The sequence below is a fragment of the Phyllopteryx taeniolatus genome, chromosome 2 (genome assembly GCF_024500385.1).
Source record: "Phyllopteryx taeniolatus isolate TA_2022b chromosome 2, UOR_Ptae_1.2, whole genome shotgun sequence".
NCBI classification, from domain to species: Eukaryota; Metazoa; Chordata; class Actinopteri; order Syngnathiformes; family Syngnathidae; genus Phyllopteryx; species Phyllopteryx taeniolatus.
This window is the reverse complement of record NC_084503.1, coordinates 1,305,733-1,328,702: the sequence shown is the minus strand read 5'-3', so window position 1 is coordinate 1,328,702 and position 22,970 is coordinate 1,305,733. Positions and strand designations below refer to the sequence as shown.

General features: G+C 44.7%; 1 protein-coding gene across 5 annotated transcripts in view; it reads left to right on the top strand.

Annotated features, from left to right (window-relative positions):
* Positions 1-22,970, top strand: part of sox6 (SRY-box transcription factor 6) — a 151,065-nt gene that overhangs the window by 33,603 nt on the left and 94,492 nt on the right. For all 5 annotated transcript variants that reach the window (XM_061751272.1, XM_061751289.1, XM_061751282.1 and 2 more), the window contains 2 exons: positions 13,671-13,911; positions 16,290-16,500. In XM_061751272.1, the coding sequence (XP_061607256.1) occupies positions 13,671-13,911; positions 16,290-16,500 (452 nt within the window). The remainder of the gene's footprint in view (positions 1-13,670; positions 13,912-16,289; positions 16,501-22,970) is intronic.

The following is a 22,970-nucleotide window of genomic DNA, read 5'->3' as shown; positions in this document are numbered from 1 at the left end:
AAGTTACTGGTGGATAGAGGAGCGCCGATGTCAACATGTCACCATAGGACAATGGAGATTGTCAAAGGTTTTTTTCAGTGGGCGTTTTCTGGATCTGTTGGTCACACCGAGCGATGCAGCCGAGCGACGCGGAATTGTCGCGCAGTGTTCTGCAACTAGTCTGCAGCAACTGTCGGAAGAATCGCAGCTGAACAGCGTCGCTCTGTTGATGATCTACCCGCTAATCGAAACTGCCGTGTCGTATCACATGATTCACATCATAAATGAGGTTTCTGGCTGCGAAACGACTTTCAGCCAGCTGCTGCCAAGCCGTACCAATAAAGTAAATACAGTGTATTCATTGTGTTTTACAATAATACTTAACTATAGTCAAAGTCACATCTGTACCTGTGGCTAAAAAGTGAAGCGTGGAGAGTCTCTGTCGCTGAAACGCACCAGCGCAGTCATTTGCAATAACCTCCCGCATACTGTATCCACACTTTCTCCTTGATTCTCAACCGTTTCCTCTCTTTGTATTCATATTACGTAGCTACGGTGGCCACGGATAGATTCACAAAGATACACATTAATCAAGTGGAATTAATGGGTGATCTCTGATAGTACATTGTTTGGAAATCCCTGCGCTAAGTAACAAAACCACAAGTCCAGCCCATTTCAAGTCAAACAAAAAAACAGCTTTACAGAAAGAAAGCACTTGTCCGAAAACAAAACGACATCTGAAGTTGATGCGGGCCCCAACAACTGGCAACTGTCCTCTGCGTTTCCACACACTCATTTCCACACCCTTCCCTCTGACTGGCTCACACTAATCTCAGTACATGTAACGGTTGTGCAGTATTGTTTTGTTAGTGCCAACTCCAAAATGGTCCTCTGACTTTTAGTCACCATTTTCAGAAGCGCTCAGAGAAACTGAGCACAAAACCGCAAAGCAAGATAACGTTTCGCATGTGTCACTGCAGTTTGTGTTGGGCTTGGGCTACATCGTAGACTCTGTGTTGAGCCACTATAAATCAGACTTCATATTGGAGAAGGACCTTCGAAATGAATCGCTTTTTGTTGTTGTTGTCGCTGAGTTATTGACTCGAGTTCTTTGACTCAATAACAGTGCCATTGTGACATTTTCCAAACCGCACTGTTTGAATTCAATCCTTGAAAATCCGTCGGTCACAATAGCGTTTTAAAACGGTCTTAGCTTTAAAACAGCTTTCACGAGCGCCACGAAACGTGAAGATAGCCGCTTCTCCCAGCTATAATGATCCATGACTACCGACGCACAGAATCTGTTTCTCTTTGAGTTTTATGTCCCTTATTACAGCTGCGATACGTCTGCTCACATTAAGCTAATTTATGGCTGAGGCCAGCGCAACAGCAGTATAGGTTAATGAATTTGGCATTACTAATGAAATGTTATTGAAGGATGAATATGAATCCTGTGAGCCGGGCGGCCATATGGGTCGGGGGAAGTGAGTGGAGAGGAGAAGGAGATCGAGGACTTTTCCGCACTTTCTCTTTGCCGCAGTCAGACAATGAGCAAAACCTGAGAAGCGAACGTCAAGGCAGCGTAGACGCGGACGCAGGTCAGAGGGCAGACGCAGCGGCTTCAAACGCTCTCCGTATTAAATGAGAAATAACATTTGAAATAGGATGTTTCTTTTGCACTATGTAGTATTTGCTACGGTCGTTATAGGCTCGGCTCACTCTCAAATGTTGAAGTCCATCCAGCAGGATCTGCTCAAACAAAACGGGAGCAGGGTAACAGTGTGGAATATTCAGCAATTATTTCATTCTGACGTAAACTCTCCACTCAGTGTGTTGAGGAAAAATGATCAATTTTATTCCTGGATTCAAAATATTTCCCCTAACCTGTAAAAGTTAGTCTGCTTATAAAGTGCGTATAGAACACTTTCAAATCCTTTAGCTGCCTCCACAAATTCCTAGCGAATTGTGGCAAACACTAACTTAACAACGGAGAAAAATGTTATGATTCATAGGAGTTAATGACGATGTTTTTATTCCACACAGCGTCTCTTTTTCGGAGGGTTTGTGCATATATATTTTTGGAAAATCATGAATTGCTAATGGATCATAATAAATCCGTAGTTCCAAGCTTACTTTTCACACTTGGTGAAATATCAGATATTCTTTGTGAGAGCTAAAGTATTCCATTTAGAATTCAATTATCATGTTAGTTTAGTGATTAGACTTTAGTCCTCCAGGAATCAGACCTCTCAGCTCCACTCTATTCCACTTCCCCTGCAATCACATCCCCTTGATGAATTGCGCATATAATTACCGAACTTATTGAATATGCAGATCGCTGCTGACTCTTCATGTGTGCTTCGTATTGCATCAACTGTAACTATATCAAACGAGGCTTTTTATTGGGGTTTAAAAAAAAAAAATGCTAATAATGAGAAGGGACCCACTGTGAACTCAAATATGAGATCATACAATGTTAAGATTCAACGTCGTGGCCGGGCTTTTGTGTACTCTCGGACGAGACTCTGGTCCAAGCAGATAATTGGCACCGCGCTGCCAGGTGTGCCATGACAACCAGTCTGAGTGGCCGGCCAGCTTGCGTGCAAGGTGTTTATGAATGTGTCCAACATGAGGTATTTCTTCCATGTTACACTGTGTTGCTGCCATGCTCTTACACCCTTAAATGTGATGCAATTCTCAGGAGTGGATAGAGTGGCACTTGCAAGCAGGCACACCCACACTTTAGGAAATTCTGAAACCTCTGATCGCTTTACGCAAGCTTTCTTAAAAATCACAGCAGAAAACAATTGTGCCATTTTTTTAAAGCAGTGACAAGAGAAATGACATGAATTTATTTGTTTGCGTCTCTCATGGATTTTCCCAGGTTAGGTTGAATACACAATTGAGAATACGGGGAAACTGAGGAAACCAGGTCCTGCGTGTATGGAGGAAACTAGACCTGTATTTTTAGCCTGTGCTGCAGGGATGTAGGAGACATTTATAGCTGACATGACAGGTTGATGCTGAGCGACGGCCCACTTGATTGCAGCAAGGATTGTTTTTGGACGAACTCTGCATAATACAATAATTAGACGGGAAAAAAAAAAGGGAAAGGTTTGCTTGTTGTGAGGACAATAAGAATATTTGTTGCTTTGCCAACTTTTTAAAAGAAGCCCAATGACCAACATTGGTTCTGACAAAGTCCCCAAGACACAAATAAAGACACCAATCGTTATGGGCTGTACAATTCAGCATTAGCATGACCTTAAAACAACAACAACTAAATTAAAGGCTGTTTTATTTTTTTCCCCTACCTGCAGTGAGGAACACCCTTAAAGCCGAGTTTGCAATAATCCAAAAAAAAAACAACCAAAAAAAACTTTGTCATATTTGTTAAAAATACTCATTTGGACTTGACAGCATTATGATGAGTCGTCTCGGACCCCATCTTGTGTCTTTAATTTGAAACGCAAAAACCCATCCCGCCCGAAGAAAAACAACCAATCAGGGACAGAGAGCTGTGAGGGCACTCGTGGTCACACCCCTCAAAACATTTAGCGTTACAGTAACACTCCATTTCGAACAAGGTGGTTTTCTGGGGTAACAAGGTACCCGGTATAATTTGAGTATCAAATTAGAAGAGATGAATGTTTTTTACAGATCATATTTATCATGTACTACTGTCAAGTCATAATGACTGTTTTAACAAATATGAAAAAAAAGTAGGTTTTTTTTTTGGGGGGGGATAGCAAACGCAAACAACCTTGTTTTAAGCCCACACCATTGTTTGTGTACTTTCTACATGCTGAAGAATCTGTGAACGATGCAGCTGTTGCCTGCACTTGAGTAGAAAGCAAACAGACACGAACATGCTTCTTGCTTATGTGTGAAAGTGGAGAGCAGAAACACTGTTGAACAACTTGAATCCTTAACAAATATTTGTCTGGCCTTCGCTCGCAATTTGCCTTCTGTATTTTCAAAAAGATTGATGACGGCCTGAAAACATTTTTTTTTCTATTTTATGTTCCAGCTTATTGACTGTGGCATTGGTAATTTTGGACCGACTTTGGATATTAGACAGTTATTGTTGAACTGACTTTCAAAATAATTCTTTTTGAGTGACGAAAATGAAATGGAAAGACATTAGATATTCGACACAACGGAGTCGGCCGGGGCAGGAGGCTGCCCAGGAACCGCAGGCCCTTGGCCCTTGGCCCTTGGCCAACCACACACAAATGGTGCTGCAGCACACTTGAGGCTTTAAAAAAAAAAAAAAAAAAGTAATTGACTTAATTATTTCACTTCATTTTTTTTGTTTCATCCTTTTTTTTCATTTTTATTTTTGTGTGTCCAGAGTGTTCAGGTTGCTTCATTTTTGTTGTGCGTTTGAGGACGAGCCTGTTCTATAGGCGGCCCCGTCGGGGAGGTTCCCGAATCCTGACGGGTAAGCCGCTATACTAAGCGGAACATCACGTGAAAAAAGGTTAGCGCACTTCCCGTGCATGCTACGCTAGCGAGCATGAGTGCGGTTTAATGACATGATTGTTTCAAGCCGAACTTGCTGAAATTTGGTTTTCTTTCTGGCTGGTGTCTTCGGACAAAAGTTAAATACGTGTATATTATTTATTCATGCAAACGTAATATGAAATATGTTTGAAAGCAATACACTGTACACATTTAAAGTTGCTGGGGTGGCTTTGTCACGGCCCACTTGCTTGGACCTGTTTTGCCAATTGCGGAAGTCGGTTGCGCATACAGTATAGCGGATTTGTGTTCTTCTAAAAAGCCCAGATGTCAGTCACACTGAGTGAGTCAACTTTGGGAGTGAATTGAGACAAGGGAATTATTTTGGTATTCATACTTTTTGTGGCATTTTTGTGAGATTTCTCTAAGAAGAAATGTTGGGGAAACACAGGTCTGAGCAGTCAGACACGAGCTTCGCGGCAGGCCGATGAGACATTTTGTGTTTCGGTCGGCGTCTGAGCCGCTTCCCTGCAACATTTTTCTGTTCAACCGTGACTGTCAGCCCGTTGATTTTTACGACTAGTGAACGTTTCACGTTCATTTACTCAACTTTTCTCTGTGCTGACCCGTGATTCTCAGCATCACTAAAAATGTCTTATGTGAACCAAATGTTGGGGCAATTACTAGGATCAGTGGGTGGACCTAGTTTTTTTGTTTTTTGTATCAGCTGTCAATCACTCGAGCTAACTTTTAACCGGCTCCAAACAGAGCTTCATCTGGTCCTTCACATTTGCTCTGCTTCTTCCTGTCCAACCTGTCAGAATGCCACACACTGTTGACCATGCTTTCTATTCAGTGTGGGCAAATTAATTGGTTTCAGTGGCTTAAATCAGCAATCAGTGTCAGTTTCCCCCAAAATAATAAGGCTTAATCATAAATCTTTGAGGAGTGGCTCGCCTCTCTGGTGGAGCAAATGAATTACCCCTGTTCTGATTTTCCAATTGACGTGTCACATAAAACTCGGCTACTCCACCCCCTACTCTAGCTCAGCTCCTCATTCCCAAAAGCAGAATCCAAAGTGGCAAAAGAAGACTTTTGCTGTGCTCGATAAATGTATGCAGACCCAATTATGACAATAGAATAGTTGAATTATAATCCTGTTAAATGTCTTTTCTCCTCTCCAACAAAACACTGAGCTTTAACAAGTACTTTTATTAGTCACTCTGAAGCAAAATCAAATATATGCTGTATATATATATATATATATATATATATATTTTTTTTTTACAAAGGGGGAGATGTCAGATTGATGGGAGTGCACTTGAAGCACTTCGGGTTTGTTGCCTTGACCGTTGGATTCGAAGTGCAACGCTCCAACCCCTCGTCGTCCATCACACCTCCAATGTAGTTAAAGGATGAGAATCAAAGCAAACGCGCTCGCTTTTGCCTTCTTGCAGGGAATGTACATTTTCTAACTTGTTCACCAAGACCGGTAGGGAGTGGGTCACTGTGCGTTCACATCGCAGAAGTCTCTCTTCACTGGCATAACCCACTTACAAGTGATGCGCCAATGATGACCTCATGGTGGTAAGACGAACAGTTCCCCTCCCACACTGTTCTTCCTTCAAAATGACCTGTTGTCATTGAGCATTTGTCTGTTTTAGTCACTCAGACGTCCGACTCCTCTCTTCTATTCCACCTTTTGTGCTTCTCAAATGCGACGGTTCTCCTCATGCGTGGGCACCCCCCCCCCCCCCCCCCCACTTCGCTCCTCAACTCACTTGTCTGGCAACCGTACGAGATGTTAACACTGAATTTGTTGAAGGTCAGCCGTTTGTTGCAAACTTTGCAGCCCGCAGAAGAAGTTATCTTTGTAAATGACAGAGTGGACATGGCTTGAATGGCGCTTTGTTTACGGTTGTACAAAAAAGGGGGCCCCGCTCTATATTTCATCTGTCACCATTGCTTTTCTTTCCCTCAACAATGCTTGATTGTTGCCATGAAAATTTCACGTTCCACGAACAGGAGATTTCTGTATTATTATGCTCTTGCCAAATTCCGATCTCTGTTTTCCTTCTCGTGCTCACAAAGGGCTCATAACTTACTGTCAAGTGTGGAAAGCCACAAAGCTCCACTGTTGCTCGGCAAATAGGCTCGTGTCGGCGGATGGGCCGACTCGCTGTGAGGTTTGCTTAAGTGGAGCAGCAGCAACAGCAGCAACACGAGACCCTTTGGGAACTAGCAGGTTTAGTGCAAAAAAAAAATAGAAGGAAAAAAAAAAGATGGAGACAAAGAAAGAGGGCAAAAGCATCAATAGCTTTACTTGTCTCAGTCTTTAGTTTTCTGTTTAGTTGCCTAAACGCTTGGGTTTTTTTTTCTCAACATGAATTGAATAATGTCAGTTAGCAGTACAGCGGTGCCTTGAGTTACAAGCCGTCGTTTGGCTGATTTGTGCTTTGACTGGCAAGCGCAAACGAATTCTGTATGGTGGCTTAATGACAAGCAGCAGTTTATCAGATACGAGTAGTAAATGTTTTTTTTTTTGTTTTAAAAAGTGGATTCAAGCTGTTTATTGCCACTCTCATTTGTCAATTACATGTGTATTTAAAACGGCTACATAACCTTTTGCTAATGCTAACACGAGTCACTGATGGTGTAGTGGTACACTCGCCTGACTTTGGTGCAGGCAGCGTGGGTTCAGTTCCCACTCAGTGACGGTGTGAATGTGAGTGCGAATGGTTGTCCGTGTCTATATGTGCCCTGCGAGTGACTGGCGACCAGTTCAGGGTGTAGTCCGCCTTTCGCCCGAAGTCAGCTGGGATAGGCTCCAGCGTCCCGTGACCCTAACCAGGATAAGCGGTGTTGAAAATGGATGGATGGATAATGCTAACACATAATGGGGAACACCATAGGCAACGATTAGCATCGATGTGCCGGCGTTGAAACCCTTCAAGCAACGGGTATTTGAAGGAAAGCGGTGCGGCAACACCTGTACACAGTCAATACAACAATATTTACAGTCATATATTCTTTATCCTCTGTTTAGAATGACTTCTTACTGCTGGGGAGTTATGACGGTCTCCATATATATTCCTATGACTATGTTTATTTGTTATCATTCTATTTAGTTTTTTAAAGTATAATATTGTAGCGTGCAATTTTTCTCATTTCTAAACACATCGCAAAGTTTTTGGGGGTAGCGGCTGGAACGGATAATGGCGTTTTTATTCATTTCAATGGAGATCGATGATTTGAGATGCTCGTGTTTTCAATTACGGGCACGGTCATGACCTTTTCTAGTCAATAACCATGCAGTAGGTGTATAAGGTGAACTTGTTTGTATCCCGAGGAACTGAGGGAGCGTTATGGCATCCGGTTCTGAACTACTTAACTGGGATCAGGAAAGGGGCCACGGGTACAGGGGAGGAGGCGGAGGCGGTGGCGGTGGCGGGGAGGGCGTGGAGGGATTTAATGTGCCAGTGCTCATCGACCCTTCGCGAGGAGTCAGACAGGAACACTTAAGCACTGTCACACCTGCGTGTGCCTTTGCCTTGCGCGGAGCAAGGACACCAGGCACGCCGTTCATGGCAGCTGCACAAGTGTTTCAAGTGAGCGAGGAGGCGCTTCCTCCAGCGACATATTATTGCAAATAATTTACCCTGCAAAGTAATTATCAATACTCGGCTCGATATGTAAAGTGCGCACTTCAGGTGGCTCGCCTAATTTGCTCTGGGCGGCTGTCGCATGGGTTTTAGCAATGCGGTAACGGCGGCCACGTCTAATAGAGAAGGTATCAGGAGAGAGTGTGAAGTGGGGGATGACGTACAGATGTAATTGAGTTGACTTTTTGCAGGGGAAGGTCAAGAATAATGGAGGAACAATTTTACAAAATTAATTTGGACAACTCTCCAGCCACTTCACCGCAGTAGTTGGAAAAATATGGATCTTCCCGACCATTTGCTTTATTTGAATACCATTATCTTTAATGACATTGTCAGCTGAGGTTTGAGACATTCTAACAGACTGCAAAGAAAACTTTACACACAAAAAACAATTCTTCCAAAATCCTCCTGTTGGAATTCCACGGTGCCTCAAAATGTGTGTGCGTGTGCGATTCGCCGAGTGAGTGTGTGCGGTTTACAGCCTTTTATTACGAGTCGATTATGTACCCAGAAAGCTGGCGGCTGCACAGCATGGCACAATCACAATGGAGGGTGATAATTTAATTGTGCTAAACGGTGGATTCCGTGTCAATGCTCCTCCAGCTGGGAGCTGTCAGGTCGTAATATCTCATTATGGCAGGTGAAGAACCCTGAGGAACCCTACCACGACACCTGTTAGAACAGGAGGAACCCCTGAAGGGAAACCAGCAGATGATTTTGCTCGTCTTATGCGCACACTCACACACGTCTTTAAATCCCCAAAGTAATCACTTCACTAACTGTATTCCAAATGTTTATACAACCCCAATTCCAATGAAGTTGGGACGTTGTATTAAACATAAATAAAAACAGAATACAGTGATTTGTAAATCATCTTCAGCCTATATTGAATTGAATACACTACAAATACAAGATATTTCATGTGCAAACTGATCAACTTGATTGTTTATAGCAAATAATCATGAACTTAGCATTTTATGGCTGCAACACTTTCCAAAAAAGCAGGGACAGGGTCATGTTTACCACTGTGTTACATCACCTTTTCTTTTAACAACGTTCAATAAATGTTTGGGAACTGAGGACACTTCTTGTTGAAGCTTTGGAGGTGGAATTCTTTCCAATTCTTGCTTAATGTACAGCTTCAGCTGTTCAACAGTCCGGGGTCTCCGTTGTCGTATTTTACGCTTCATAATCTGCGACACATTTTCAATGGGAGACAGGTCTGCTCTGCACTCTTTTACTACAAAGCCACGCTGTTGTAACACGTGCAGAATTTGGCATCATCTTGCTGAAATAAGCAGGGGCATCCATGAAAAAGACGTCGCTTGGATGGCAGCGTATGTTTCTCCAAAACCTGTATGTCCCTTTCAGCATTGATGGTGCCTTTACAGATGTGTAAGTTACCCATATCATTGGCACTAACACAGCCCCATACCATCACAGATGCCATGCTGGCTTTTGAACTTTGCGTCCATAACAGTCCGGATGGCTCTTTTCCTCTTTGGCCCGGAGGACACGACGTCCACAATTTCCAAAAACAATTTGAAATGTGGACTCGTCGGACCACAGAACACTTTAAAATTCATAAAATTCTAAATTCATGATTATTTGCTAAAAACAATAAATGTTATCAGTTTGAACATTAAATATCTTGTCTTTGTAGTGTATTCAATTAAATATAGGTTGAACATGATTTGCAAATCATCTTTATTTATGTTTAACACAACGTCCCAACTTCATTGGAATTGGGATTGTACAATGGTGCATTGTATTTTCTTTGCACGGTAATTAATGAAAAGACAATGTAAAAATCCTTGTGGGTGATTAATGGCTTGAGGAATACACTGTGCACGACATTGGAATTGACTGATTTACAGCTCAACTTGGTTAATCAAAGGCCCCCACAAATCCAGAAAGTTCATCTTAATGTACTTGTATCTGTCAAGCATCTCCGCAGGGCATATCTTGTAAGCCATTTCTTAGGGGTTGAACAACTAAAGATTTGTTGTCGTCGACTATAATGTGATGAAATCCGTGTCGAAGTCGACTAATCAGTGACGTCGTTGATATTTGTAATCTTTTTGGCGCCACGGACTGGTTTCACGTAAAGGCATACAGTATTTCGACAGACGGCATAGACACACATAAAGACAAATGATTACAAATTCAGCTCAACGTTATGCTGAATATAGTGGAGCTCTGTGTCTCTTTTCGGTCTCATCTAGCGCTCCATATCATAGCGTATTGTAAGACGCAACATCGTAGACAGGCTCCCAAAAAAATGAAGCAATTCTCTGTTTCACTGTTTGTATTCCACCTCTACTTTTATCGTATTTGAGAATAGACTTGCAAGCCGTCTCATTTTTGGTCTAATATTTCCACGCGCTTATCGCATGCTACGTCCGTATGCCTTTCTGCTAAGTGTTGTGACACAGGTGTCATGAAGTGTTGTGATAGGAATAGAATTCTCGTTATCACACAGATGTTGTCTGCACATAATTGGACATGGCGCAGCCCTCGTTTTTTTGCCGCCGGTCCCGTGGTCCCGCTGTTATGAATATTTTAAGACTAACGGTGATCGGAATATCCGAAGCTAGCAAGGGTAATCGCAATTGATATCCATAAGTAGGTTATTTTCATACTCTCGGACCCGCACAGACGTATGGAGACTGCTGCTCCATAGATCATAGTCCGGCGACGGAAGCAGACTGGCCAATCGTCGGTCCTCTGTAAACTGGCTGATATGCCGAAAAAATTAGCGGTTAGCAGACATCAAGTGTCAAACGTCAATGCTGATCGCTTAAACCCATAGTGCAATGCAACGTGAATTTTGAAGTCACTGCATTTAACCTAGCTATAGCCGTATGCACATAGAAAGCCCAAAGTTGACTGTCCCACTAGATATTATACATTTGTCATCTATAATTCAGTCTAGTTTGATGTTTGACTTACTTGTCTAAGAGGCGCAAGACACTAGCAGTGGGATGGAAAAGTGGTTCTATGGAATCTGGTGATGAGTTCCTCGTGTCAATAATAGGTTAATGGTGTGACCAGGCAGACACAGCAGGTGAAAGTCAGTCGGCCCCTTTCGCCACAGAAGACGAAAGCGGATAGCAGAGGACAGTTTGCCCCCCCCCCCCCCCCGAGTCAAAAGAGCGCCGAGATGAGTAGTGCACAACACCCCTCTAATACGTTCCAATTAAGCAGAGGTTGTTTCGCTTGATGCTGAAACATTATCACAGGGAACAATTCATGAGTCAAAGCATTCCAGGCTATATGAGCTTGCAGCAGGGGAACAGAAGTCCTTCTCCTTCAGTATTGTCAGCTATATATATATATATATATGAAGGAGAGCGAGAGGCCTTCTCTTTGGGTGCTGACCCTTCCCCTCGTGGCTGCCACCCGTCTTCAAAATCACGAGGGCTTTGTCTTGGAGAAGGTGGGCACGAAGACAGCGTTTCATGCACTTATTGATTAGTTTGGCTCGCCAGCTGTCCATTGTTATGGCGTAATCGAGCATGCGGCATGGCAGCCTGTCAAGGATTTAGAAACTTCAAGCTTTTTTTCTGTTTACCATACAAAGGCATAGTTGAGCTCCACTCCACTCATTCCAAAAGTTCCAGAATACACGAGATGTACTTTTGTTTGCATTAGAGGCCAAGCCTGTAAAAAGTGTGCTTGATTTTAGAGATGGTTCATTTGTACGTGCTTACACCCACACTGGAATGAATGTAACTCCTTATTTCCTCCTCATAAATTGCTTCTACTGTGTCAACGCCGATCGCGTCGCTGTGCGATCCCCGCTCCAGTATGAGAAATAAAACGCCATGTTATATTTTCAAAGAAATATGTCCCCTTTCAGTGACGTGAGGTGGTATTGTATGGGCCGTGTCAGGGGAGGGGGCGGGGCAGAGGCAGGACTCGGCACTCTTTAGCTGCCTGAGCGCTGAACCTCCTCGCTCTGCTAATAAATGATTAACTCCTGCTGACAAATACTGTTATGGAGCCCGCCGCAGATCTGTTGCATTCTTTAACGAGATCGCTGTAGACACATGCTACAGGAGGATGGAGTCTCCATCCTGCGCGCTCCCTCCATCCCCTTGTCTTGCTCACGCCTCAGCAGTTTGACTGATGGCTGGAGACTCGCGTGAAAGTGCCTGAGAGACTGAATATTTTAGTGGTAAAATAATGCCACTTGATTTACTGTGTAATACAAAAGCAGCGCTTTGTTTCACTCTCACACTCCATTGAGGACAAGGCGTTTGTTGCACTCCAGGCTCGGGCTTTTTGGGCGCATTAATAAAAAATATGCCAGCGCACACACGTCATCCCCTTGTAGCTTTCATTTCTCAGCCCTCGATTACAATTGTAATGCACATTCTGAGCTTTCCGATCAACAGTACTCGATGGTGAGAACTCTTTTCATTGGATATAACGACAGGAAACTATGTGATGGCTGACTTTCAAATTGAAGGCCTAGTCTTGCTACACAAAGGGGGCAACACATGCAGGCACACGAAAGGACAGAAGCATTGAAAGACATACAGACGCACAGGTACACAGGCCTACTGACAGAGGTTTCAGGCAGCTACCTGACTCAGTCAGTGAGCTTGTTTGTTCAGCTGCCGAGACGCATGGCATGAACTTAGGCCACCTTTGTTTAGGCCGACTCCCCGCTCGGGCCGATCTGCCACAGTGCGCCAGTGTGCGCGTGTGGATGTGAAACACTGGAACAGGCAAGTAAATGTTTCTCAGTCATCTAAGACAAGCCACTTGAAGGAGTTTCAAACACACCGAGGTGACTGTTCACTAGATATTAGTTGAACTTACTTTATGGTTTGGTGTCTTTTATCGAAAACACACAAGGCAATTATTTCACGATAGATGTTAAAAATAAGGCAGTAAAGTGTTGTTGCTGTTTTTTGCTAAAATGAACAAGAGCACTGCTAAAATATCTCAAATGAAGCATAGTGCACTTTTGAAAAATCTGAATTAAAGAAAGAAATGTCTTTTTACTGAATCAGAATCAGAATCATCTTTATTTGCCAAGTATGTCCAAAAAACACAGGAGGAATTTGTCTCCGGTCGTTGGAGCCGCTCTCGTACGACAACAGACAGACAATTGACAGAGAACACTTTTGTGACATAAAGACATTGAGAAAAAACAAAAAAAACAGTCACTGAGCAATAAAGGGTTGCTAGTTATCTGGTAATGCCGGTACATCATGCACCGAATGCATGAATGGTTAAATTTTGTTTTTGGCCCGGCCGATAGCCCCGCTGTCTGGCCGACCCACTGCCTGGGTATCTCGGAGTTTGGCCCAGACTCCGAGCGGGCACAGTTCCAGGCCGAGATCAAGCCAATCCATCTGCATTAAACAAAAGATCAGGGACCCCGCAGCCTGCTCCGGACCCCTCGGGCGGTCAGGTTGAACGTTGTAGCACAGGTGCACTTCTTGTAGTTCCGAATGCCAAAAAACAACTTGAGGAAACAACAGCGTTTTTGTGCGCAGTCCCATTTGTATTCAATTGATATTAATAAAGTGTCCTTTTCTCACTCTGCAGCAGAGTCATGTCTTCCAAGCAAGCCACGTCTCCTTTTGCCTCTGTGGTTGACGGAGATGATGCCATGAGCCAGGAGCACTTGTCTTGGGAAAAAGAGGAGACGGCTGACGCCCACTGCACACCGCAGCTGCCGCTGCACAATCTGCTCCACGGAAAAGCCCATCCTGATGAAATGCAGCCGCTGAGCAGCGTACCTCCAGAGAGCGACTGGGACAGCTTGGTGTCTGCCCAACAACGCATGGTGAGACACAAAACAAAACATACAGTACAAGTGTGCCCGCACTGAGGTTGACTAGGAATGCATACAAAACTTGAAAGCAAAGAAGCCAGAGTGAGTGAAGTCCTCCCCCTTACATATAATGGTTTTGATTCATGGAAAAATCAAAACATCATTTTTCAGTGCAGCCATACCATTCATCATCTGTCTCATAACAAGCTCCTGTCTTTAATAATCCTTTTCCCCTGCATTCATCGGATTGGGTAAATTCCAGATACTTGTTAAGGGGGTCAAGCCACTGATGCACGTTATTTAGTGTGTTTAGACTTCCTTTATTTTGCTTACATTCACTTGACTATTGAGCATGTTCACGCCATGAATGAAAAAGAAGGGCCCTAAAAATTGCGTTGATTTTATTTTACAATTTCCATAGTGAGAAGACTGATGCATATTTATAAAAGTCAGTCAAACCAAATAACTTTCCATTCTTTAGACATTCCAGTTTCCGGCTCTCAAGTGTACTTGACAGTATTACTGTGTTCCCCTTGGTGTTGCAGATCCGGTCTCAGTAGACGCATTGTCCCTGGCTTGCACAAAGAAGCTGATATTCTATCCATAGCTCCAGCCCCTCGGAGTAATGAAAGCTCTGAGGTCTTGGTGTAAGCGGCTCTGCCAAATACTAAAGCATCATCTATTCGCAGAGTAAACAGAGGAACTTTTCCCTAAACATTAGCAATGACACAAATCCCAACTGCATCACGGCCAGAAGACTTGGCCTTTTCTGCTTCCCTCGAGCTTGCATTCTTGTCGCTCTGAAAGAAGCACGTCTCGTCCTTGGTAGCCGCGTGTTGTTACGTCAAAGCGAAATCTGCAGTCGCTCTCCAGATGCTGTACCTTCAAAGTGCGTAGCTACTTTGATGGAAGCGGAGGTAAGGGCAGAAGCGAGCACTCGTGAGCTCGATGCACACAAGAGGCAGGTGGTTGTCTTTGACAGACGGCGGAACGGTAAAGACACCCAGAGGGCCTCTGAAGGAGCTGCGCAGTTGGTCGCCGAGATCCTCGACGCCACAGAATTTCAGCATAACACATACAGCGTGCACACACGGACATAGACAAATAATAAGAATAATGTTGCTATCAAAGGTTGAATGTTTCTTGCAAACAACTGAAAATGAATTGCTGGAAGCCGAGTGTGAGGAGAGTGAATTACAACAAATATCAAACGAGGCACGATACAGAGGAGAAAATAAAAGGCATAAGGCGAGAGGAATGAGACTGCGCTGATTACCTGACTCCACTGCTGTGCCATGCGTCTGTGGAGGCTGTGCCCTGAACCCGTGCCAGCTGATTAACCCAGCACTCCTCCACGAGCCTCAAGCGCTCTCCACTGTCTCTGCCACGCTGCATAATCATCCGACACAAGGTTGGGAGGTGCACAGCGGGTCGGTCATTCGTGCCACCCTGGCGCTTGGTACCAGAGCGCCCGACGCACCGCCGCAACTCTGCCGAGGGCTTAACATGCCGCACGGGGGATGAGGAATTGACACTGTCTACTTGGGTTCGCTGGCTTTGAGTGATCAGATCCAAAGTCCAGATCTTGTCTGCTGTTGATCGAACCTCACATTGTACGTCAGGTGCAGAAATATTTCCTCTCCTCACTATGAGGGCAAATGTTTAAATCACGCCTAACTGCTCCCCTGTTAAAGGCAGTGGCGCCTTGCTGCTTAGCGACCTTCTGCTCCACAAACCATAATTAACGCCACCTTCTGTCGGATGTGGCGCTCAGCCGTGTGCCGACTATAACCTCACATCTGCAGCGTATGGCTCCCGCTCTCTTCCTCTCTCCCGATGTCAAGCGACATCCCATCCTTCCCGGCTTCCCCTTCGTGTGCGCTCGTGCACGGGGAGAACTCAGCCAGACGGCTAGAGACGAGACCCCAAGTTAAATGCTAAACCATGCGCAGGTGGGACTGAAAAACAACAACAGCTTGAGACAGGACTCAGATTTACGACGTCTCCGGGCACTCAGCTGAGAATGGGCCTGCACGAGAAAATGAACAAATTACACAGCAGTCTCCTGAACACAAATGCACACTCACGAGCAATTTCACGAATTACAGTCGGGAAGTTTCTCCGCGGAGTCTCGGCCGCTGTAGTCAAAGAGTATTCTGAATGTAGCCTATGCAAGCGTACCTCATCATTTCATCTCCATTTTCCACACCGCATCCTATTTAGCAGTGCAGCTAGTTCTATTGAAGACACAATACAATCACGACAGCGACCGTGTCATACAGTATGTCCAAATCGTTATGTAGAGCGCTGAAGTTGTGTCAGAAAGCTCCAAGGAAGAGCCCAGAACGCACTCATCTCTTGTCATTGTCCACTCTCTGTTTGTCATACAGGAATCTGACAGCAATAAAGTATGTTCCCTGTACTCCTTCCGCAACAATTCCACTTCCCCGCACAAGCCTGAGGAGGGGGCCCGGGAGCGAGGCGACCTGCTGAGCGCATCGGCGTTTGGAACTCCGGAGCGCCGCAAAGGAAGCCTGGCAGACGTCGTGGACACACTCAAGCAGAAGAAGTTGGAGGAGATGACAAAGACAGAACAAGACGGTAGGGCTCCCCTCTCCCTCTTTGCACTGTCGGATGAAGAAAAACGCTTCCGAGGAGGCAGCTTCTCAAGTCTCTGTTCTGCGATATCTGACAATCCTCTCTAACTCGCCCCTGTGTCAACGGCATAGGTCAGCTCTTTCTCAGGCTTTTCTACTTTTTGCTTGAAACAAACCTATTACGTGATCTAGAGTGCCTCATCTCATTGGCAATACAAATCAACGAGAAACCACTTCGAGGACTATGTCCTATCTGAAAGACATCTCCCCATGTTCGTGTCTCCCTCCCACAGCCTGCAGTCTATAAAGAGTACGGTGGTGAAAGAAACAAATATTTGAACAGGCTGCAGAAACACATCCCCCTTCTTAATTAGGGCTGGAGTAATGTAACTACACCCAATCAAATGTTGAACCCTCTCGGGAACGCATGTGTCTCATTTAGTGTCTGGGGAGCTCTTAGCTTAAGCACTTCATCAGATGAATAAATTAGACCTCTGTTAGCCCCAAAATTATTTCCCACTTCATCTTTTAAGAGTTCGTTTGCTGGTCCTTTTTTTAAATGATGACTTTCTTTTTTTTTTTTTTTTTTTTTTAAACACCGGACCGGAGATATGGGCCTTACCGTTTTTAGGAGAGATTCATTTGCACGTATTAATATGAATTCTCGGAGAGGTCACATTTTGCTGCGAACTGAAAACGGAGCCATTTCCCCCCCAATGTTCATACAGTACGTGTCGCATCAAGTTGATTTTCACTCTGAGCTTTCCGTGGCAATGCCAGGCGTTATGGTAATGAACCCCAGCTGGTGAAGCCGGGGTTGGCGCAGTAAATTTAAATGGTCAAGTGCATCTTGTAATCCAGGGCCGTATGTTGACGCGGGGAGGAGAGGGTGCGTTGGAGTGCCATACAGCTGTTTTAATCTCCTGTTAATAATAGAGACTCGGTGTGCCTCATGCACTGTGCATCACTGCCACCAAAATAAAGTCCCCTGTCAGAGGAAATTAGTTTCTGACAAGGAGAAACGGTAGAAGATAAGAGAGGCACAAAGTTCAGGATACTGTTCCCATGCTGCAGGAACTGAGAGACACTCGGTTTTGGAGAGCACTTGCGGAAGCTTCAGCGGTGATGATCAGTGATTACTGTAGAAAGGAGGGAGAAGCACTCTCGAGGCAAAAGAAAAGGGAAGCTCACCGAAAAGTAGCGAAATCCAATTGGTACTTCTTTGTTTATGGAAACAGATATTGCTGAAGATTGAAAAGGGCAGGATGGAGAGACCACAAGAAGGTTAGCGAAGCCATTTGTTGTCTTAATGACACCGCTAATGTGCTGCGAGCAACAGATGAGCTAAATATACCGCTTATCTAAGCATGACAACTGTTGTGTCCAATTGCGCCGCTTTGGTGTCTGCGCGATCGGGATCACCGAGGTCCTCGGAGACTGTTCGCCATCTGCTACCATTCTTCTTGGGATTCCCTTGCCTGGTCAGAACACTTCATTGTCCTCGCGCAATTGCGATCGAGTGGCGACCTCAGGAATTGTGCATAAGAACATTCCCAATGTCTTCCCAGTGTCATTTGTAAGAATAATTTAAGGCGGCCGAGCCTCACAATGAATTCTAATCACTCACCTGGATAGCTTTCAAACAATAACCACGATGCCGAGTATTGTACAAACTCCCTCCTATCATTGGGACATTCCTCCATATCTATATTTTTACCCTTTTGCCCCCTGTATCCTTCTACCCTTCCTCTCCATTGTGTGTCCTTAAAGTGCTTTAAGTGCTTGTGACTGCGCTAATGAATGAAAATGTCCTCCGAGCAGCGGAGCGCCGCATTTAGCCGAATAGTCACCTTTGCTGTAAAAGCCCTATTAGGCACAGTTGCCAGCAGGGCTAACGATTGTGCCCCATGTTTACTGTACTTACAAGCTATTGTAAACGTATTATTTATGGCAAAGTGTTCAGACAGCACTCGTCAAGAGTTACAAAATGTCAGGATAAAGTGTCAGGGCTTGGGGCGAAGAAAAATAGCCACCGTTAGAAAAAGTCAAGGTGACCGCGATTCACACGCAAGTCGCACAATTTGATATAATGTACTCATGTAAGTCTGAATCAATACTCTGCCAGTCAACACCAAAAATACTTTGTGTATGTGTGGGGAATTTTGATCGGGTAATTACGCTTTTAGGGATTTTGTCTCAGGCTCAGGTGTCCCTCATCATTTGTACACGTGATGAGCTTTTCTTGGTGAGTCATGTTCAGAAGGTGCGGTTAGTCCAGTATGCTGAACAACGCTTTGCCTCCAGGAATATACATTGTTTCAGTAACTGGCCAATTTTCACTATTTAAAATGTGCGAGTCAATTTCCAAGAAACTATTGTAAAAAGGGACAGGATAACATTTGGTTCAAGGTCAAGCAGCTTGTCAGCATGTGTGCTCATTAGACGCTGCTGTTAGTTGGCAGTGTGGACTTTTTCATCATTGACCAAACAAACCAAACAAACCAAACAAACAAACAAACAAAAAACAATAAACCCAATAGCATTTTGGACCAATAGACTAGATTACTAACAGCGAGCCAAACAGTAAATGTGACTGCAAGCGTCTGAGAAAATAATACACTAAACCAGACGTTAATTGGCCCCAGTGTCGCGCGAGAAACTCGGAAAATGGAATGAGCTAAGTTACAAGTTAATTGAGGCTTCACCGCACGGAAGCTAGAAATGTAGCTAAGCTAAAAATTAAATGAGCTAATTTTGTAAATTTACTACTGTGGTGCAAACGAACGCTTAATTCTAAAATCTTTGGCTAATCCCTTCTTACTAGCACTGCAATATCAACGTGTGCAGTGGCAGCTCTGTGTTCTATTAACATAACTGAACAGTGCATACAAGACAAATCATATATTACAGTTGCACATGTCGAGTTGGTTGTTTTCTTGCCATCGAATATCACATTGTTTCCATAGACTACAACAATTTGGTTTTATAGGCAAAGTAACCCGGGCAAATAATATTTCTAATAATTCTACTAATAACATAACCTGAATTGATACTTTTTAGCGTCATCTGTATTGTCCTTTTTCCTACATCTTTCTGTTTCTGTTTAAGTTTCCGTCACGCACACACACGCATAATTGTATTCTATTGCTGGCAAAGAGATGTTGCGAGCGAGTGCTCTGCGCTGCGTCGTGGTCATCTTTTGCTACACTTTCTCGAGTTGACCTCAAAAGGAAGAGATCACCAAAGTCGCTCCACTTGTTGAAAACAGCAACGTTCCAGCCACGCTACTGCGAAAGTGGTTAACGTAGTAACGCCGCGGCTGTCCGACACTGCTCGTTACCTCCGTGAAGTGCAGTATGTCGTGTGTCTTACCTCTCTGCCTTTATCCCACACTCTGCTATTTGTACCTGTAATCCCCCTGGTGCGGTTGTATATTATCACTGTATAATGACTGCGCGCGAGGCTGAGCGAGCATCATTGTGTGGTCATTACGCTCTATTACGACAGGCGTGTAATGAGATTCGGGGCTGCGGGAAAGCTTCGGAAGAGAAGCGTTTGGGCGCTGATGAGCGCTGATCGACCCTCGACTCTGTTGTAACACTTTCTCCATCGGCGCCGCGACCCCTGCTGAGTCCGCACGCAGCCTCCGAGGAAATTGACTGCAGGTGCAACGTAACAGCAGCTCATTGAATTCATTTGGGATGTCAATAGACAAGAAGGCTTATATTAAAACTATACGGGCTATTCCACCAAATGCAGTCGATGGTAGATATGATAGAATGTCGCTCCCCTTCCCCCAGACAGACTGATGCACTTTCTCCCCTCCTCTCCTGGTTCCATCCCTTCTCCCCTCTCATCTCATCCCAGCTGCCGTGTCATCTGCTTCTGCTTTATCCCACCTAATTAATAGGAATCTTTGTTATAATGATCTGAGCATGAGCCTCTGACTGCATGCATATGCAATGAGGGTTGCCTTGGTTGCAGATTTTGGGGCCTTCTTCAGCCACGTAGCCGTTTGTGTTTCCTCCGGGCGCAGCATCCCGCTGCTTCGGCCGGGACCTTCCTGGCAGGACTTGGGCGCGCACTGGCCAAATACCAGTCGAGCATTTTCCCATCCCCTTTAATAACACGCTGCTCATTTTTTTTCATCGGGATCTCTCGGCCGCCGATTTTGATGCACGTAATCTGTTTGATAAAATACTTGCTACAGGTTTCTGTCGGCTGCGGCGGGGGGCGGCCCTGCGGCTCGTGTGTGTTCCGTCTCGGCCTGCGGCGCGGTGCGCCTGCCCAGCCGAGCGGCGCTCTGGTCTGTCACTTTTGTTTGAATAGGTAATGCAGATCTGTTCAGGCTGAAGAGACATGAGCTGGAATCGCTTGTTAGGACATATGATCAAAAGCTGCTCTGCGCTCTCTGCCAATCAACCCTCTTGTCACCCTGTGAAGCAGACGTTAAATAGATTTTTCGGCTGTACGGCGCAGGCGGTCTGCCAGTCTGACATTTGAACTGAAAAAAAAAAAATTTCAATCCCAGTACCCAGCCCCTCAGTTTCCCCTCATCCCATCTTCTCATCTTTCTTCCAAAGTTTTGCTCTTCTACAGTGGTGCCTTGGGGTACAAGTTGAATTTCTTCTATGACCACACTCGCATCTCAAATCATCTCTCCCCATTGAAATGAATGGAAATGCCATTCATCCGTTCCAGCAGAAAAAAAACATTTTTATTAAGGAAAAATAGCACTCTATAATATTTTACTTCATAAAAACATAGCGTAATAACGCAATTAATTAGAATCTATAAAGAATTAAACAGTTTGTGCATCATGATTTGATGCTGCAATTCATTTCATTGTGCTGCCCCTCTGGTGTGCCCGGCCTTGGCCACCGGCAGGCAGTATAATAAAGTCATGCAGACACAAATGAAGAATAGACTTCTTCTTCTACTACTACTGTAACCGACTCAGGATGATGCTGTAATATTAGTGACTTTATATAACGATAAGGAATACACGCCTGTATGTATTGTTATATTATCTGTCTACATATGTTGCGCCAGGCTTTGTGTTCCAATATCGATTGCTTCTAAAACCACGACTAGCGATGCTAACCATTAGCATTAGCATCGGCGATGGCATTTTCCATCATATGTTACCAGTAAGCTGGTGGGCCGTTCTTAAGGCAACGTTGTTTGGCTGTTTTGAATACACAAAGTGTAATTCTCTTAGTTTGAAGTTTAGTTTGACAGTAAATGTCAACTGGGAGTGGCAATGAACAGCGTGAAGCCTCTTTTTGGATGAAGTGTTTACTGTTTACTTATTGTGAAGGCAGTTGTATTGACTATTCACCATAGTTATTATAGCGCTCGTATCGCAAGTTTTTTGCTTGCAAGTCCGAGCGAAAAAGTGAACGACGGCTTTTCGTCGGGTCACTTGCGTCTCACCAGTGTAGCTATTTTTTGGTCCGTGTCTTTATGTCAACATCACTTAATCCAACCTTTGTCTGATTTTTTTTTTTAAATTTTTTTTTTGTCTGCCTCCCAGCCTCGCTCTCTGGTGACAAAGTTGCGCCTGTGCCAGGCAGAGATCAGAGCCCGGGGCTAAGCGGAGTGTGTACGGGCTAAACAGAGTGCCCGGTCCCCTCCTGAATTATGTATTTACTATCTGCTCCACAGCAGATCCCTCACACAACACACGCAGACGCAGTCCCCGCAGGTTTCAGATATACAGTAGATTTGGTTTCCCCTTTCTGCCGCTGTCTTCATCATCCACATGACAAAACAAGCAGCTGCTTCTTCAATGTGCCATTCTTTGCATTCAAGATCACCTTCCCCAGTTCTCATATTCCGATTAGTCAACAGTAGCAACTGCCGGGGAGCATTCCAGGGGCCATCTTCCTGGGTTTCAGCTGTTCTGCGTATCCCCCCTTGCACCCGCGCGGCACAAAACTCCCATTGTGATCCTGGCCGTTCTGGCTGCACAGGAACCCCTTGATCGGAGGAAACGGGTGTTTCTTCGAGACAAATCGCAGCCAGAGTTACACAGAGGCTCGTTTGTCCTCACGCACGCACGTACGGGTCCTAGCTATAGCTCGTCGACTGCATATCAAGTCTGGTTAATTATATCGCTGCTCGCGAGCGGGGCCTTGTGTTTTGTTTCGCGAAGAAAAATCGCGCAGCAGTATCAGTTTGACTGTTTCATTTGACACGGCAGCATTTGGAGAGGTGCAGTGATGGTGAAATGCTGACACATAAGAAGGCAGAGGCCATTAATGCTGCTATATTTGTCAGTAGGCTGCGAAGCCTCCCTCTCCATTGAATAAATAATAGCCGGCTCGAGCCAATGAAATGGCGCACGACCGGGATGGGAAACAATCAAACTTGAAATGGTTCTGAGGGAAGAGGAGGAAAATGAGGGAGAACAGTGGTTATGTGTCTACAGTACGCTGTGCCAGCTCAGTGTCGCCGCCCTAGCCGTGGCAT